The sequence below is a fragment of the Python bivittatus genome, unplaced genomic scaffold, assembly GCF_059951505.1.
Source record: "Python bivittatus isolate LINGU-HERP-01145 unplaced genomic scaffold, Pbiv_v1 ctg000610_np1212, whole genome shotgun sequence".
Lineage (NCBI taxonomy): Eukaryota > Metazoa > Chordata > Lepidosauria > Squamata > Pythonidae > Python > Python bivittatus.
Window position 1 is genome coordinate 49,774,877 of NW_028277088.1, and position 18,382 is coordinate 49,793,258.

Sequence of the window (18,382 nt, forward strand, 5' to 3'; positions counted from 1 at the left end):
CTTTGACTATGCGGATCTTTGTCGGCAAGGTGACATCTCTGCTTTTTAATATGCTATCTAGGTTTGCCATAGCTTTCCTCCCAAGGAGCAAGCGTCTTTTAATTTCATGGCTGCAGTCTCCGTCTGCGGTGATCTTGGAGCCCAAATAAATGAAGTCTGTTACTGCTTCCATTTCTACCCCTTCTATTTGCCAGGAATTGATGGGTCCAGATGCCATGATCTTAGTTTTTTTAATGTTGAGTTTCAAGCCAGCTTTCGCACTCTCCTCCTTCACCCTCATCAAGAGGCCCTTTAGTTCTTCTTCACTTTCTGCCATTAGGGTGGTATCGTCTGCATATCTGAGGTTATTGATGATTCTCCCTGCAATCTTAATTCCGGCTTGTGATTCTTCCAACCTGGCATTTCTCATGATGTACTCTGCATATAGGTTAAATAAGCAGGGTGACAGTATACAGCCTTGTCGTACTCCTTTCCCTATTTTGAACCAATCGGTTGTTCCGTGACTGGTTCTAACTGTTGCTTCTTGGCCCGCATACATATTTCTCAGGAGACAGGTAAGATGGTCTGGTACCCCCATCTCTTTAAGAATTTGCCAGAGTTTGTTGTGATCCACACAATCGAAGGCTTTTGCATAGTCAATGAAGCAGAAGTAGATATTTTTCTGGAACTCTCGTGCTTTCTCCATGATCCAGCGAATGTTGGCAATTTGATCTCTAGTTCCTCTGCCTCTTCGAAACCCAGCTTGTACATCCGGTAGTTCTCGGTTCACGTACTGCTGAAGCCTAGCTTGTAGGATTTTGAGCATGACCTTGCTAGCATGTGAAATGAGTGCAATTGTGCGATAGTTTGAGCATTCTTTGGCATTGCCCTTCTTTGGAATTGGAACGTAAACTGACCTTTTCCAATCCCGTGGCCACTGTTGCGTTTTCCAAACTTGCTGGCATATTGAGTGCAGCACTTTAATAGCATCATCTTTTAGTATTTTAAATAACTCAGCTGGAATACTGTCATCTCCACTAGCTTTGTTGTTAGCAATGCTTCCTAAGGCCCACTTGACTTCACTCTCTAGGATGTCTGGCTCAAGGTCAGTGACCACACCAGCATGGACATCAGGGACATTAAGATCTTTCTTGTATAGTTCTTCTGTGTATTCTTGCCACCTCTTCTTAATCTCTTCTGCTTCTGTTAGGTCCCTGCCTTTTTTGTCCTTTATCATGCCCATCTTTGCACTAAACGTTCCTTTGATATCTCCAATTTTCTTGAAGAGATCTCTAGTCTTCCCCATTCTATTGTTTTCCTCAATTTCTTTGCACTGTTCATTTAAATGTGGGGTTCCATTCAATCTACAGCTCTCCTACTTTGTATGAGTGATGGCACACATAATATTTGCATGCACTGCTTGAACAATGGGAAGATAGCAAACATCTGAGAACTGTAGTAAACTGTTACTATGAATTCACATTTCTAAAGGAAGTGCTCCTACTCACGGCTCATGTTGTCTTCTCCTCCAGGTTATTATTGCTGTAAAGCAACCTTCTGCATCCTGGTGCCCTCCAGATCTGTTGGACTGCCCCTCCCAACATATCAAGCAGGTATGGCTGAGGATAATGAGAGTCAGGGTCCAACATATCTGGAAGGCACCAGTTTAGAGAAGGCTGCTTTAAGGTTATGAAGTAGCAACGATGGCAAGTAGGGAGGCAGAATACTTGAATATATGGTGAAGGACTGAAATAGTGAATTGAATAGGAACATGGGAATTGTGGTAGATTGAGGGAGGTTGGTCCCTCCTTTTGCTAATAGTTGGCTTGTATTTATGCATATCTTGGCTCTTGAAATATGTTGATCCTTCTCTCTTCTTGGATAGTGTTTAAGTATCTAAGCAATGATATTTCCCCTCTAAAGACTGGAAATAATAAGACATTGCACAAACTCTTTGAAACACTGAGGAACAGGTAAGAGGTTGTACATGTTTCCATTAAAGTTATGAGCTAAATATTAAAAAGAATAAAAAGCACAGCATGCTACTATAGTTGATGCCACTTACTCTCTCACCCTCATTCTTCTTTTATTGTCAACTTTTCTGTCTATCTTGAGAAAATGATAAGTAACTATTGACACTGTTCTTTCTAGTAAGAAGAAGCAGCTGTTGAAATACACTCTCTGAACTTCCTTTTCCAACAAACCTATTTCAGATTCAGCCCACATACCAGGTCCAGTTCTGTCTACTTTCTGGTGTGCATTTCCTAAAGCTTTTGCATCTATTCAGCGTTTCCATTTATCTAACAAGTCTCCTAGTAACTGATCTTCTGAGTGCTCCCAAATGTCAACCATCCACATGCTAGAGTTGCAATCTGCTCTGTGGATATTGCTATGATTGACATCTTGGTAACAATCCACCATAGAGTATTATTCTTCTTAGCCTCAGTTTGCTTTAAAAACTCAGTAAAAGGATTTAAAGAGAGAGTCAACTATGTAACATTTCACCCTGCTTGCTCCTTGTTTTTTTTTTTCAGAAGAAACTGTTTGAATATTGCTGAAATTAAAAAAAAAAAAAAAGTTATTAAAATTGTCTCCATCCCTGCCAATCTTTGGAATACATACAGAATAATTAAGCTAAATAAACTCTACTGGTAACAAAATTTACTATGATATTCAAGGAAAAGATTGCTTACTGCAAAGTTGCTTCTTCCAGCTTTTTTTAACCAGCACATATAACCCAAACTTTAAATCAACAGTCTATCAACTAATAGGAGGAAACCAATGTTTGCTAGACCTTAGAGGGGTACATTTTAATGTCTCTGTTGTACCCCACCAACCTAGCAGCTTTGCACATTTCTGTTACCAAAAAGGTTTCTGGACCAAGCTGCTTTAGTAATGCTGCTGGATGATCTCTTAGAGAAAGACAGGATGATTGTGGTGATGCTCATTTTCCTTGATCTCTCACAACATTTAATTCAGAAAATCTAAGTTATACCTTTTAGAAAATAAAGTAAAAAACTGGGAACATCTGAGATGGTTCTGTGATTTGTGTTTCTGTTCCAGAAGATGGTATTAGACAATTGCTATTTTAGCTTCTTGGTAGTAACACTAAAGGGTTCTACAGTGATGGATTCTAGTCCTCAGGCTGTTCAACTTCTACATGCAATCACTAGAAATCAGTATCCAGGAATTTGAAGAATGAATTTTACAAGAACTTTGTCATCATTTTTCAAATGTTTTCCTTTTCATTAGATTAAGATTTTGTCATACTGTTTCATACAGTGGACCAGCTGAAACTCAATTCAACTATGGAGGAATTGCCTACTGAGGAATACTGTTGTATGATATAATGGATATCCTCAGAATCACACATCCCTCAAGGGTCATGCATGCAGAGGGACTGTTTACAATCAATTTGATTCTGTTCCTGATTCTAAGTGGTGGCTATAATCAGGAAATCTTTTACATTTTGTTGTTTTGTTTTGCTAATATACAAATTTCACCCATTCTAATATCTCCTTGTATATATTGTCATAACTTTTAAAATTTAGTAAACATTAACTTACAGGCTCAGATAATTCAACTGTCCCAGAATGTGACTGTGATAGGGATGATCCAGGACCCTTCCCCATATTTTTTCTGCCTCACCCTGGCCCAGTGAAGCCTGGAGGTGAGAGGTTTTTTTGAGGGGATGTTTTTATAGGTTACATGGCCATTTCCACCTAAATTTCACTCTCCAAAATTTCTGTGGAATGTTTACTGGCCTTATTATAAATTCTGACATTGTCAGAGGTAAGGTTAACATTCAGTAAAATTAGACTTTGTGGAAGTATTGCCAGAGGGAATACAGGAGCCATGCAATCTGCCTTTTTAATTATTAAGGCTTTCTCCTTTCTGAGATAACTGAATCAATAAACTGCAATTGTTTACAAAATATGGTTATTTCTGCTTTAATATATGATTAGGCCCTGATAGTTTTATCACTGATCTTACTTTCATTCTATTGCAGTTTTATTGCTTTTAATTAGCCATTTCAACAGCCATTCATCAAAAAAGAGATAAACAGAAAAATTAAAGATACAATGATTATTTAGCAGAATGCATTTGTTCATTTATCAGGAAAAGCTAATGTCATGTAATATTATGCTGTGTCCAAACTATACTCTTCCATTCCCTACCTTCTACATCAGGGGTGTCAAACTCAATTGCACAGGGGGCCAAAATCCAAAACACACTTTAGGTCGTGGGCCGAACAGGATAAACATTTATTGAACACACTAAAACTAAACTTTTAAAACTTTAAAACTTTTAAAACTTAACTTTTTTAACATAAATATGAATAAAAACAGACAGGAATATTATTCCGGAATAAATCAACTCAAACCTTAAATAACTTATGATATTTTGCTCTCCAAAATATATCCTGTCTAAATTATACAAGTTAGAAATAAAGTAAACGTTAAAAGAACAAACATTCAAATTTCTTTACTCTTATGTCATTTTATATAAAAAATAAACTTAAATTTTAAATATCCCAAAAGATTTTGCTCTCCATAAAAATATATCCTGTTAAAATTATACAAATTCAAAATATGAACATGCTGCATAACAAAACCTGGAAATATAAATAAAATTTGTGCTTTTCAGCAATAACAAATCAAATCATTCAGTTGTCTTTGTTCTTATGTCATTTTATCAGAGCTGGATGCCTGGCATCTTTTTTTGGCAACAAGTTTGTTTATATTTGGTGTGAGGTTCTGTGTTGTGGAGATTCTCAGGGTGGACTGCAGGTGCTCATCAGTGAGACGACTCCTGTGTGCTGTTTTGTTAGTCTTCATCACTGAGAAGAGCTTCTCACACAGATATGTGCTACCAAACATGCACAAGGTTCGAGCCGCATGTAGACAGAGCTGGGGCATTTCTGCGGGAATGGAGTGAATAAACTGTGCGGGCCATGCAGTGTCGTACTTTGCTTTCAGTGTACCATTACACTGCAGCTCAATCAGCTCCATCTGAATCTGCACAGGTGCGGTTTCCACATTGACGGCAAATGGGTTGCGAAGCAACTCAAAATTCTTTTTTTGTTCTTCAAAGTCACCAAAGCGCCGTGCGAATTCAGTGCGCAGTGCGCTCAGTTTATCAGCAAAGTGCGTATTTGGGAACACTGTTGTGCCGACTTGGTTCAACATTACTTGGCAACAGGGAAAGTGGGGCAAGTTGCACTGGTGCATTTGTGTCTCCCATAAAAGCAGCTTCACTTGAAATGCCTTCACTGTGTCATACATGTCAGTGATCATGCGGTCACGTCCCTGGAGCTGGAGGTTTAAGGCGTTGAGATGAGCTGTTATGTCAACCAGAAATGCCAACTCGCATTTCCACTTTTCATCCCTAAAATTAGTGGAGTCTTTTCCTTTACTGTCCATGAACTGACAGATTTCATTGCTGAGCTCAAAAACTCTGTTGAGAACTTTTCCCCGACTTAGCCAACGCACCTCTGTATGATAAGGAATGTCAGCAAACTCTGAATCTATCTCCCGCATAAAGGACTGAAATTGCCGGTGATTTAAACCTTTAGCTCGGATAAAGTTTATGGTTTGTGTTACAGTGCTCATTACATTGTCCATCTTCAGGACTTTGCCACATAGTGCTTCCTGGTGTATGATGCAGTGATATGCCGTTAACTCACCAGTACAGTTCTCCTCCTGCATCTTTACTCGCATCCTTCCCACTAGTCCACTTTTTCACCACACATAGATGGTGCTCCATCAGTTGTAAGTGCAATAAGTTTGTCCCAGGGCAGTTTCATGTCGGTTATACTTTGACATACATTTTCAAAAATGTCTTTTCCAGTCGTTGTCCCGTGCATCGATTTAATGTCCATTATTTCCTCTGTAACGCGCAAATTGGAGTCCACTCCACGGATGAAGATGGCCAGCTGTGCAGTATCAGTCATGTCAGTACTTTCATCCACAGCAAGAGAGTATGCAATAAAGTCTTTGCTTCTTTCACTCAACTGTGTTCTTAAATCAGTGGCCATCTCACAAACTCGATCAGCAATCGTATTTCTACTCAGGCTTACATTTGCCAGCATTTGCTTTTTGTCTGGACATAAGACGTCAAACACCTTGATCATGCAGCTCTTCAGAAATTCTCCCTCGGTAAATGGCCTGGCTGATTTGGCAATCTCCTCTGCCATGATAAAACTTGCTTTCACAGCAGCTTCACTTTGTGATTTTGCACGGGTAAAAAATGTCTGCTGAAGTGTCAGATTCTTCTTTAACTCTTCTGCTTTCTGTATCTTCTGCTCTGCATTCAGGTCTTTCAGGTTATCCTGATGTTTTGTCTCATAGTGCCATCTTAGATTAAATTATTTAATTACAGCCACATTAGCTCCACAAATGAGACACACGGGTTTACCAGCAATGTCAGTAAACATATACTCAGCCTCCCATCGGTTTTTAAAGGCTCTGTTTTCAGAATCAACTTTTCTCTTCGGCATCGTGAGGGCTAGCTTCGCAATAACTTGCAGAATTATAAGTTAGACCTGGTTAACGCGGGAAGCGTTCGGCAAGACAGCTCAAGCGTTGCATTATGGGATCTGTAGTTTATTGTGTTACCAGCACTTCATATCGCCGGGCCATTAATAACAATAATATATAAAATGATCTCATGGGCCGGATATAATTACACGCCGGGCCGGATGTGGCCCGCGGGCCTTGAGTTTGACACATATGTTCTACATCATATCAAAACAATATAATTTCCAGTTATTCTGGTACAGTGTTTGATTTCCAGATATTATCCGTTCTCCATATTTGCAGGGAAAGAAAAATCTTTACAAGTATCATATTATAGTCTATAATATGCACATTGTGAGATCATACTTACAGGGACATTGCATCATACACCTTGTGAAAACAAGAAAACGTGAAAGTATCTAACTATGAGAGAGCTGATATTACTCTGGGAATGGAAGCCAATTGTTAGAAGTCGGTGGATGGACTGTTTTGGTCTTGGGCATGTAGCTGGACTCTATGACCCTTAGGACCTTTGCAACTGCATATACGATTCCACAAAAAACTTCATTTCAATACTAATCAATTATATCTATTCAAGGGAACAGAGAAAGACAAAGGACAAAGAAAATTCTGAATTAGATATAAATGAACCTGGAAGGTTCCTTTCCCTTGTTGAGGTTCCTACAATATATAGATTATAGTTACTTCAAGTGAAAAAACAGAAATGGTAGATTTGCCTAATAGATGCTGTAAAAATGTCACTGACAACAGCATCATTCACTGTGATAATCTTATTTCAACTAAAACAAAAGCTCTGGAATATTATTCCCTTCCTATTCCTTTTATTCAACTATAATAAGGTCTACAGTCTGGGGAGTTTCAGGCATTCATTGTGACTTGCAAAATGAAATTCTGGTATTATAAGCTTCCTGACATTTATATCAACAAGAATTGGTGCAGCAAAAAAACCATATGCCATGCACTGTTAATTTAGCCTGATTATGAATATCCATCACTATGATACCAAATGACTGACCTTGTCACCACAATGAATTATTGAACTTGCAGTGGCAACTCAAGCCAGACTATACCACTTAACCTGCTGAGAATTCAAAGATATTTTTCATAGGTGTGGCTAATTTGAATGTAATGTTTTTCTTTAGGGATGTTTAGCTAACTTTTAATCAATATATTCCCTAGACAGATGGTAACACATAATCTGTGTTTAGATTTATACTATAACCACAATGACATTCTTAAATAGTCAGAATTAAATGAGGAAGTAGTGAGACAGTGGCTTTGATCCCAGTTTCTACAACTGAAGGAAAAATCTGACCCTGTACTTCTTCATAATACACTATAAAACATAGTGAGCAGAGATGGCTTGGGCGATTCCACATTTTGTGCAATACCTTCCCAAACAGTATATGGCATAACAAAACAAAAACCATTTGTATTACAGATTTGTAAATATGGCATGAGTATTTATTTGCTCTGAGCATATGAATTGTCTCTATTCAGATAATAGCATAATAGCATTTCTTTAATAATGAATTTAGACAATCATGTACTTATTGGTCATGTGAAAACAGAGTCATATAAGTAAGCTTCTTGGGTTTGCAGACGTATACAGCTTTTCAAGTTTGGAAAAAGAAAAAAAAATTATAATGGTCTGTTATAGACTTGTATGCTTCTGGAGTTTTTATCATTTGGTGGATGGTTGCAAATGGGAGAAGAGGAAAGAAGACATCATAGCACATGGGGACAAGTCTCAGGCATATAATTCACCTTCTTTCAAACCCAACACAGAAGAACAGCTGAACCAAGTTGTACTGCCTTTACTTAAAGTGGTTAAGGAGACACTACATTTAAATATGACATCAAATGCTACATGCATTTTTACCCCACAAGAAGTCAAATTTCTTATGGATTTAATTTTCCTCCTTGAAAATAACAAGTGAGCAAATCTAAATATAAGAATATTCAAACCAGATTAATGAATGTAGCAATTTTTTAATAAATAGCCATCAAAATTCCTCTTGCTATCTCTCCAGCATGTAAAAGGAAACACAATGAAAAAATGGAACAAATGCTCAGTTTCTTAAATTAATACAACCTCTGCTAAAAATGTTAACAGCATAACATTCCAAAGCCTTTTCAAAGACATGGTTTCTAATAAAGTAGATCTGATAACCCTCAGTGCACCCAAGTATTGTCTCTTACTAGAACTGCATATATTTTTCTCAGTTAGAAACATCTCTTATGTTACACAAAGTCTGGAAAGTAAGTTAGAATTATGGAAGAAATGTTTTAGTTACACTCAGATTACACCTAATTGATAATATATTATAGGAATTATCCATTTACAAAACCAGGCTATTGAAGCCTAATTATGTGGAATTTAATCTGCACTAAGATTGCCAGAGAACTGAAAAGCTGAAATTAATTATATATATTCCAGTACTTCCATCTGTAGGCTCATGATTATCAAATGAAGTTCTACTACAATCAAAGAGAAATGTTCACCACTATTTCCCTTGAGTACTTGGGAGACCAAATATTCTCCTTAAAAGAATAAAAGACAAAGAGTTACATTCATCCACTTTGCTAATTTGCAAAAGCTCATAAGGAAACAATAATTGCATCGGTTACCATTTATGAATTGATAGTGCTTACCACCAGCATCAGACAGAAAGGATAAGTTTATATTTTCGATAATGGATTTTGTGTTTTATTTTTGAATTCCAGTGTATTGTTCAACTACCAGACTAATGAAAGAATTTGTTTGTAATTGTAAAGTTTGGGAAATATTGGCATTACAAATGGCCCTCAATTGCTTAGATTAATTACAAACGTTAAAGAATAAAATCTGAATATTTTGTAATAAATGTTATAATTAAATAGATTAATAAAAATCAAGTATAAAAGAAATATTACTTTATGCCTAGCTAAAGAGCAAAAATATAAGCGTTATCAGTATGTTGGAAAGTTCACAACTAATCTTTAAACCAAATACATTTTACAACCAGGAAGAGATCAAGATATTTTTCCCTTAGGAGCACCATAATTGTTCTTGAAAAGTGAGACAGCAGGATAGATCCCAGGTTTATACTTTCAAAAATACAAATCCACTATTTAGGAAGGTGGGAACTATTCTGATTAAAATCCAGTGCTAAAACTTCACCTGCACAAAGAGTTATACTTTACTATGCTTGTACTTGTTTTAAAAGAACATTTGTAAATACCATATCCCCAAGTGTCTGATTGACCTACCTATAATTCTCACTGTTTGCTCTGAAATAAATCCTGACCCTACATTTCAGATCTTCAGAACTACTGTGAACATAAAATGGACATAAATTAACTTTCTGCCAGTTTTCTTCATCCCAAAATGCATTAGATCTTAACATATCATTGGGTCTACAAAGACTTCAGGATTTATTTTAACATATCAAATATTTAGACAGCTACTATTTATATCACTTATAAGGGAGCATCCTGATTTACAAAATTTCTTTGTCAAATTTAGGTTATGAATTACCTTAAACACAAGCAAAAGAGATCTGATACTTGAGTGAATCAGGTGAGTGTAACTATGGAATAACTAAGTGTGTACCTAAGACCTTCACTTCTCTCTGAATAATAATTTACAGAATAAATCAGTAAATATGTCCTTCAAGGTACAGTGTGGGAGTGCTACCATCTAATCCTTCTTTACTTGCTCTCTAAGAGCAACAAAACATAAATTCATAATTTATTTATTTATTTGATTTAAAGGCCGCCCAATTTTACTTACACTTTAAAAGAGTAGAAACAATAAAAAGAACAGAAGAAGAGACTATGTATATGCAAAGAAAGCATACTACATGTGCCATAAACAACAACAACAAAACCCCCAGAACCAACAGAGGCTCCATAACCACCCTAGCTGGATGGGAACACACTAATATGTTCCTACCTAGCTAAATAGAAGTACCATAATTGTTCTTGAAAAGTGAGACAGCATTGGAACTGATTAATATTGGATGGGAAACCACCAGGTAATAATACTATGACTACAGGTTAGACAGAGAAATTAAAAAAAAAAAAAACTTGGAAAAAGACAGTGGTAAACCACAAAGAAACTACGTGAGCATATCCATGAAGTCACCAAGAGTAGAGCTGAACTTGGATATGTTATTTTTACTATTTCAATATGTCGCAGTTCTATTTCTGAATCTGGGAAAAGGATAAAAAAACTTTTTAAGAGAACTGAAAGTTGTAAACACTAAGCATCTTTCTTACTCATAATTCTTTTTAATGTGTTGATCTCTAAGTTGAATATTATAGTTTTCCTGAATTCCTTTATTTCTCCATTATACTTTTGAATATGAAGTTTTTTATTTATTTAATATTCTTCATTTATTTATTGTATCATTAAATATTTCAATTATTTATTTAATTTACTTAAGAATTAATATATTAATAATTACATTAATAATTTAATTAATAATTTAATTATGAATGTTATTAAATATTTATTATTAAATAAATATTTAATATTTAGCAGCATATGAAGTACACCTGCCATAAACAGCCTTCATTATTGCTGAAGCTATGTAATACATTCTTCAGAGGAAGTACCATAAGGTTTTGTTTGTTTTAAAACCAAGCTTTTGGCCAATTAGTAATTAATTATGTCATTTAGTTAGACATTTATTTTTCCTAAAGTATGGTGGCAAAGAGAAGCCACTGGGAAAACGAGGCAGAAAAACATACTGAGGCCTTTACTGTTGAAAAACAACCGTGCTTTTTAATTTTTATGCCCTGATTCATTCTCTTTGTAGAATGAATTCAACTATCCCAGTTTTAACTTCTGATTTTAATTACCATACTGCATATAACATGCACATCTGCTTAAAACTATCTATCATCTGTTTAAATATTAATTTATAGTAGAAATAATCTTTAAAAGCATATGACTCTCCAATCCAGCATTCTGCCCAACTACTGTATTTGCATCCTGAAGCCACACAGGTAAATTGACCTCCTGGCTTACACTGATAACTAACTGTGACTGTTTTTTAGGCAGCTGACCCTGGACAGAGGTAACCTTATCCTCTAAATCCTGGAATTACTGTATTTTACATTCTTCGGCTTTAAAGCTCTGCACACATTCCAAGAAACGGTCCAACTTCATGCATGAGGATTGAGAATGTTATTAACTCCTCAGGCATAGCGTTTTCAAAATGGTATGGAAAAAGGATCCTTAGGTAACCTTCAATTCGCAAATGAAAACTATAACAGTTAAAAAAGTTTCAGACATGCTTTATATGAATCTAGAGAAGCAACTGTGTTTTCATTCTCTGTAACACCCACATGAGATGAATTATTTACGCATCCAGGTAAAACTGAAGTAATCCAAAATAATTCAATCAGTGCACTCTGCTAGTAGTATAAGAGGAAGCAAAAGCTATAGAAAGGCCCACCATTATGAGGAAGGAAAGATACATGCTTAGAAACATATTTTTGCTATAGCCACAACTGAAAAAAGGGACATTTAATGAATGGATAATTAAGAAAAATTTACAGAATAATGCATTTAGAAGGAAAAAAGAAATAATGAATATTAGCTACCACTTCTACACACAGGAGGCTGAAGGACTAGCTTAGATTGCACAGTTTATATTGATTAATAGAAAATTAAACCAAAAAGTATTTCTTCTTTGCTTATTAAAAATCAAAACCGGCAGAGTTGTTTTCAGAAAAAAAATTGGGTCCTAGAGAACAAAATTCCATGGGACACTAAACAAAGTGAGAGAAAATGACACAATTAAAATACCGTATTTTTCCGACTATAAGACGTTACTTTTTTCTAAAATCCTTACGCTAAAAATTGAAGGGTGTCTTATTCAAGGAAGTCAGGTGAGGAGAGAACCGCGCGGTTGCAAAACTGCCCATACTTTGTCTCTGCAAAGAGGCTTCCTCCTATTGCTAGCCTCCAATCATGAGTGAAATAGCTTGAGTCTGCAAACAGACTTCCTCCAATCACAAGCCTTATGTAACTGATGTCAGCTGATGCTGAACAAACCAATTGGAGGAAGTCTGTTCGCAGAGACAAGCTATTGGCAGTTTCACTCGTGATTGAATGTAATCAGTTATGCAAAAGAACACGGAAATAGAGCTGCAGAGAGATGGTTTGGACCTCCTCCCACCGAGTGTATCAGGTAAATGGTAACTAATTACTAAATAAAAATGTGTTCTGTACTATCTTTAAAATATTGATTTCTTAATTTTGGGTTGGAAAAGTGGGGGTCTTCTTGTACATGGGGGCGTTTTATTGACGGAAAAATACGGTAACTCTTTTATCATCCAGAACTGACAGATCTATACAATCTTTTTTTTTTTAGCTAAGTAAATATATAAACACTAAGTATAAGGAGTAACTATGTCCCATACTATTTAGAACAACCAAGTCTCCAGAAATTAATATTCATTCTTCATTTTGTTGACTATTCAATGCTACGTCTAAAATCAGAAGTCTGACAATGGGATAAAGTTTTGGTAGGCTGTTGCATTTCGCACAGATTATTTAGAATTACCTAAGAGAGTCAGTTTGGTGTAGTAGTTAAGGTATCAGGCTAGAAACTGGAAGAGTGTGAGTTCTAGTCCTGCCTTAGGCGTGAAGCCAGTTGGGTGACCTTGGGCCAGTCAGTGTCTCTCAGCCCTAGGAAGCAGGCAATGGCAAACTACTTCTTAAAAACCTTGCCAAGAAAACTGCAGGGACTAGGCCAGGCAGTTGCCAGGAGTCAAAAACTGACTCAAAGGCACAAAAACAAACAAACAAAATTGCATTGTTACACTATTATGATTGTTACATTATTATTCCCCAGACAATTGTCCCATACTGATTTAGAATTTTAAAAGCAGCATTCACAGCTTAGAAATCTCAAGCCATTTTTTCTCAAATTTCTTCCAAATTCTCATTTTTAAAATAGTAGTAAAAGATTAATTGTCCACATGTGTACAGTAGCTTTTTATTTTCAGGAAAAGAAAAAAGAAAAGAAAAAAGCTAATTTAAACCAGCAAGAAAGCACTTGATACAGTTTTCTCATTGAACTGTATTCATTGAGAGTAGTAACATATTTCTAGGATTATATTTCTTTTGAAAGTTAAGTTTCAGGTTATAATTTACCTACAAGTATATAGTTGTTGTTTTAGGAAGAACAGAAGAAGTTTTCAGGCATATATATCCCCTCTCCCAATACCTGAATCACCTTCAAAACTAACAATACACATCAGTTACTTAAATTGAGAAAATGATAGTATTGATCAGAATTGTACACTCCCAACAAAGCTTGCCTTATTGAAGTCTTCAGAAGTTGCTCTCATCTCCTTCCATGTCTTGTTCAACAACTGGATGCAAATACAGAAGAATTCTTCAAATGACCTGTCATGTGTGAAGAACATTGGGTGGAAATCACTGCCGGTTTCACTGGCTAAAGATAAACAAAGAAAAAAAAATTAATACAAAAGTTTTTGTTCTCAGTGATGACCATCAGAACAAAAAGATTTGTTCCAGATTGCCCCCTTGCCCCCCATTCAAGCTGGTCAACTTATGTTATTTGTTAATATACCCTATGTTTCATTACATAGGTTAAATTAGGAAGATTAAAAAATGAAAATTCAGAGAAGGCAATGGAAAAGCACTTCTGTATCATTGTCAAGGAAGCTACATGTCCATAAAATCAACAGAAGTTGAGATTTTATCAGCTGTTATCATTTAATTTGACAAGTAATATATTATTGGAAAAATGGAATAGAGGTTGAAGAATACCTAATAACAAATTGGTGAGAATTGTGGAAAATCTTATGGATGACTGGAATAATTACATAATACTGTAGATGTTATATGACCAAAAAACCTGGGAAGCTGCAAAAATTATTTAAGAGGTATTCTTATTCAAAACATCTGAACTAATTGAAAGAAACAAGAGAATAGTAAATATCTCTTTTGCTTAAATTGCAAAACTGGAAGACAACATAAATACAGGGTAAAATTGCACTTCTGAAAAGTTTACTAGATCACAAAGCAGCTATAAGCTAGAAAGGATTATTTTTTTCCAAGCAAAAGGGATTTGAACATGGTAATAGGTCCTCTATACTATGATATAAAATCATAGATGAAAAAAGACAAGAAAAGTAGTTCTAACTTTTAGTTATAGGCATAAATAAGGGGAAAAAAATAATGGGACAGATTTTGCAAGAATTTCTGTCATTCTGTGAAGATGTGTGTGTATGTATAATTTGCTTTCACAACTGGAATCTAATAAATTTAAAGTTCGCACCTTAGAAGAAGTGATGCTAATAAAAGTAATAAATCAGCTGGACCTGATTGATTTGCCTCATAATGTTCTAAAAGATTGATAAATCACATTGTTACAGCCTTAATGATTACTATTAATCCAGTCAGGTATAAATCTACTAAAATTATGTATATCAAAAAAGTGGTTATTTTGGATAAGGTATTTCATTATATATTTAATTATTTAATCAAAATTTCAAAATATGGCTACTATTATAACAGAAATATTAAGTCATTGGGGAACTGCATATATTGATTAAGAGCACTATGACTTTACTAAAAACAGAAAAAAGAAATGAATATTAAATGGGTATGACAGAAATTTATAAAAATATTGTTTTGATCAGATGGAATTTTTTTAATCAAAACTCTTTATGAATTTATTCTGAGTTTCTTTCTCACACTTCTGCCTTTCTAGGGACTGCATAATCTTTTTTCCAATCCCCTATAACAGACTGGATATTCTTTCTCTATCCCAAAGTCCATTCTACATTCCTTTACCATTAATATTCTTCTAATAGCTAGATTATTTATTTGTTTATATGTTGCATCATCTAGCAATTCTGGGTGGCTTACATCATACAACTGGCACACATAAATAAACAAACAAATTTCCAACAGAATCAACAGAAAACAATTCAACCCTCTACCCTGAGCAATTATCATAACTCAAGTTGTATCCTCTGTTCTGAAAGCTCTCTGAAAAATTACAGACTTTCTGAGTAATAGTATGGAAGGAGCCATTTTAACCTCAGGGACAGGCTATTCCAGAGTGAGAGGGCTAGGACCAAGAATACATACTTCCAGGGTCTCATCCACTTTACATCTTGGGGGTGAGGAATCCATGGCATACCCTTTTTGCCCATAGATCCCAAAACTATCAAGGATCCATGACTTAGTTAGCTCCTCTATTACAATAAATGTAAACACTAATTATAAAATTGATCTGACAAAATAATGCATCCAGATTTGCAAATTAAGATGCTATTTTACAAAAAAAAACAAAGGGACCAAAAGTAATGGGACAATTGGCTTCTCAGCTGTCCAATGGCCAGGTGTGTGATATTCCCTCAGTACCCCAATTACAATGTGCAGATAAAAGGCCCAGAGTTCATTTCAAGTGTGCTATGTGCATGTGGAATCTGTTGCTGTCAACTCTCAAGATGAGATCCAAAGAGCTGTCACTATCAGTGAAGCAAACCATCATTAGGCTGAAGAAACAAAACAAACCCATCAGAGAGATAGCAAGAACATTAGGCGTGGCCAAAACAACTGTTTGGAACATTCTCAAAAAGAAGGAACGCACCGGTGAGCTCAGCAACACCAAAAGACCTGGGAGACAACGGAAAACAACTGTGGTGGATGACCGAAGAATCCTTTCCCTGGTGAAGAAAACACCCTTCACAACAGTTGGCCAGATCAAGAACACTCTTCAGGAGGTAGGTGTATGTGTGTCAAAGTCAACAATCAAAAGAAGACTTCACCAGAGTGAATACAGAGGGTTCACCACAAGATGTAAACCATTGGTGAGCCTCAAAAACAGGAAGGCCAGATTAGAGTTTGCCAAACAACATCTAAAAAAGCCTTCACAGTTCTGGAACAACATCCTATGGACAGATGAGACCAAGATCAACTTGTACCAGAGTGATGGGAAGAGAAGAGTATGGAGAAGGAAAGGAACTGCTCATGATCCTAAGCATACCACCTCATCAGTGAAGCATGGTGGTGGTAGTGTCATGGCGTGGGCATGTATGGCTGCCAATGGAACTGGTTCTCTTGTATTTACTGATGATGTGACTGCTGACAAAAGCAGCAGGATGAATTCTGCAGTGTTTCGGGCAATATTATCTGCTCACATTCAGCCAAATGCTGCAGAACTCATTGGACGGCGCTTCACAGTACAGATGGACAATGACCCAAAGCATACTGCAAAAGCAACCAAAGAGTTTTTGAAGGGACAGAAGTGGAATGTTATGCAATGGCCAAGTCAATCACCTGACCTGAATCCCATTGAGCATATATTTCACTTGCTGAAGACAAAACTGAAGGGAAAATGCCCCAAGAACAAGCAGGAACTGAAGACAGTTGCAGTAGAGGCCTGGCAGAGCATCACCAGGGATGAAACCCAGCGTCTGGTGATGTCTATGCATTCCAGGCTTCAGACTGTGATTGACTGCAATGGATTTGCAACCAAGTATTAAAAGGGGAAGTTTGATTTATGATTATTATTCTGTCCCATTACTTTTGGTCCCTTAACAAGTGGGAGGCACATATGCAAACTGTTGTAATTCCTACACCGTTCACCTGAGTTGGATGTACATACCCTCAAATTAAAGCTGACAGTCTGCAGTTAAAGCACATTGTGTTTGTTTCATTCCAAATCCATTGTGGTGGTGTATAGAGCCAAAGATGTTAGAATTGTGTCGATATCCCAATATTTCTGGACCTGACTGTATGTCTATTTAACCCACTGCTGAAAATAAGCTTTTGTTAATTACTGTTCAAATCCAAACTTCCCTGCCAGCAGCTGTCAGATGGCGAACAGCTCTAACAAACAGATTTCCTCGAAAAAGCAATAACAGAGATAAAAAGAAGGCAGGTACACTCCCCCCCCCCAAAAAAAACAATGATGAAAACACTCTGGACTAAGCTTTCTTAACACTAACCTTAATCAACTTACACTTCAGAACTTTCTACCCATTAATGCCTCTGCAGATGAGTCAAATTCTTATGTTTTGTCATCCAGCACCTTGTTAGCCTGGGAAAGGAACTTACATTCCTCAAGGAAAGAGGACAATTTGAGACAGGGGAGGAAAAAAGATCTGAAAGCCCCTCCACTAAAACCACTGGAGCTGCTATCTAAGAACTATTTGTTAACAGCTCAGACTGTAATCTCAATCTATGACCAGCTTCTGACAGCTAATAACAAGATTGATGAGCTAAAATGTCTCCTGGACATATCTTGGAACAGAGAAGCTGGTCACATAAAGACTGGCTATCTGACAGCACTAAGAACCAGCCATATAAGGAAGTTAGGGGGGAGCAGAAAACCAATGCTGCTGTGGATCAATCCTCTGACTTTTACCAGCTCAAACAACCCACTTTTCTTACAACCACACAGACTCACGCTTTTGACTGCTAATAGCCAATTTAATTCTGGCAAGTGGCAGACAAAGAGAGCTGTAACACTCTCCCTCTCACAGATTCTTCGCTGCCCAGTGCTTCATTGTGACTTACTGGATTTGGACTGGCTCCCCTCTCCAGCCAAATATATTAGATTAGTGCTTACCTTTAAGTCTACACTCTATCCTTTCATGTTAATCAGAATGAAGGAGTTTCTGAACAAATTTGAACTAAACCCTATTAGAGTTTTTAAAAGATGCCTCTATTCTTCCACTATTGGAGCACAAGATTCAGCCTCCATCTGGGGATGTTGATAAAAAAAGCCAGCTCACAACACTTCAACCCTGACTCCCTGCGACTGATAAGGAGGACTGATCAGCTGGACTCAAGACTAGCTGCAATCAGGCACTCTTCTCTG

At 36.5% G+C, this 18,382-nt stretch overlaps 1 protein-coding gene across 3 annotated transcripts in view; it reads right to left on the bottom strand.

Moving 5' to 3' along the window:
• Positions 1 to 18,382, bottom strand: part of ELMO1 (engulfment and cell motility 1) — a 294,812-nt gene that overhangs the window by 64,943 nt on the left and 211,487 nt on the right. For all 3 annotated transcript variants that reach the window (XM_088149982.1, XM_088149983.1, XM_088149984.1), the window contains one exon: positions 13,839 to 13,975. In XM_088149982.1, the coding sequence (XP_088006108.1) occupies positions 13,839 to 13,975 (137 nt within the window). The remainder of the gene's footprint in view (positions 1 to 13,838; positions 13,976 to 18,382) is intronic.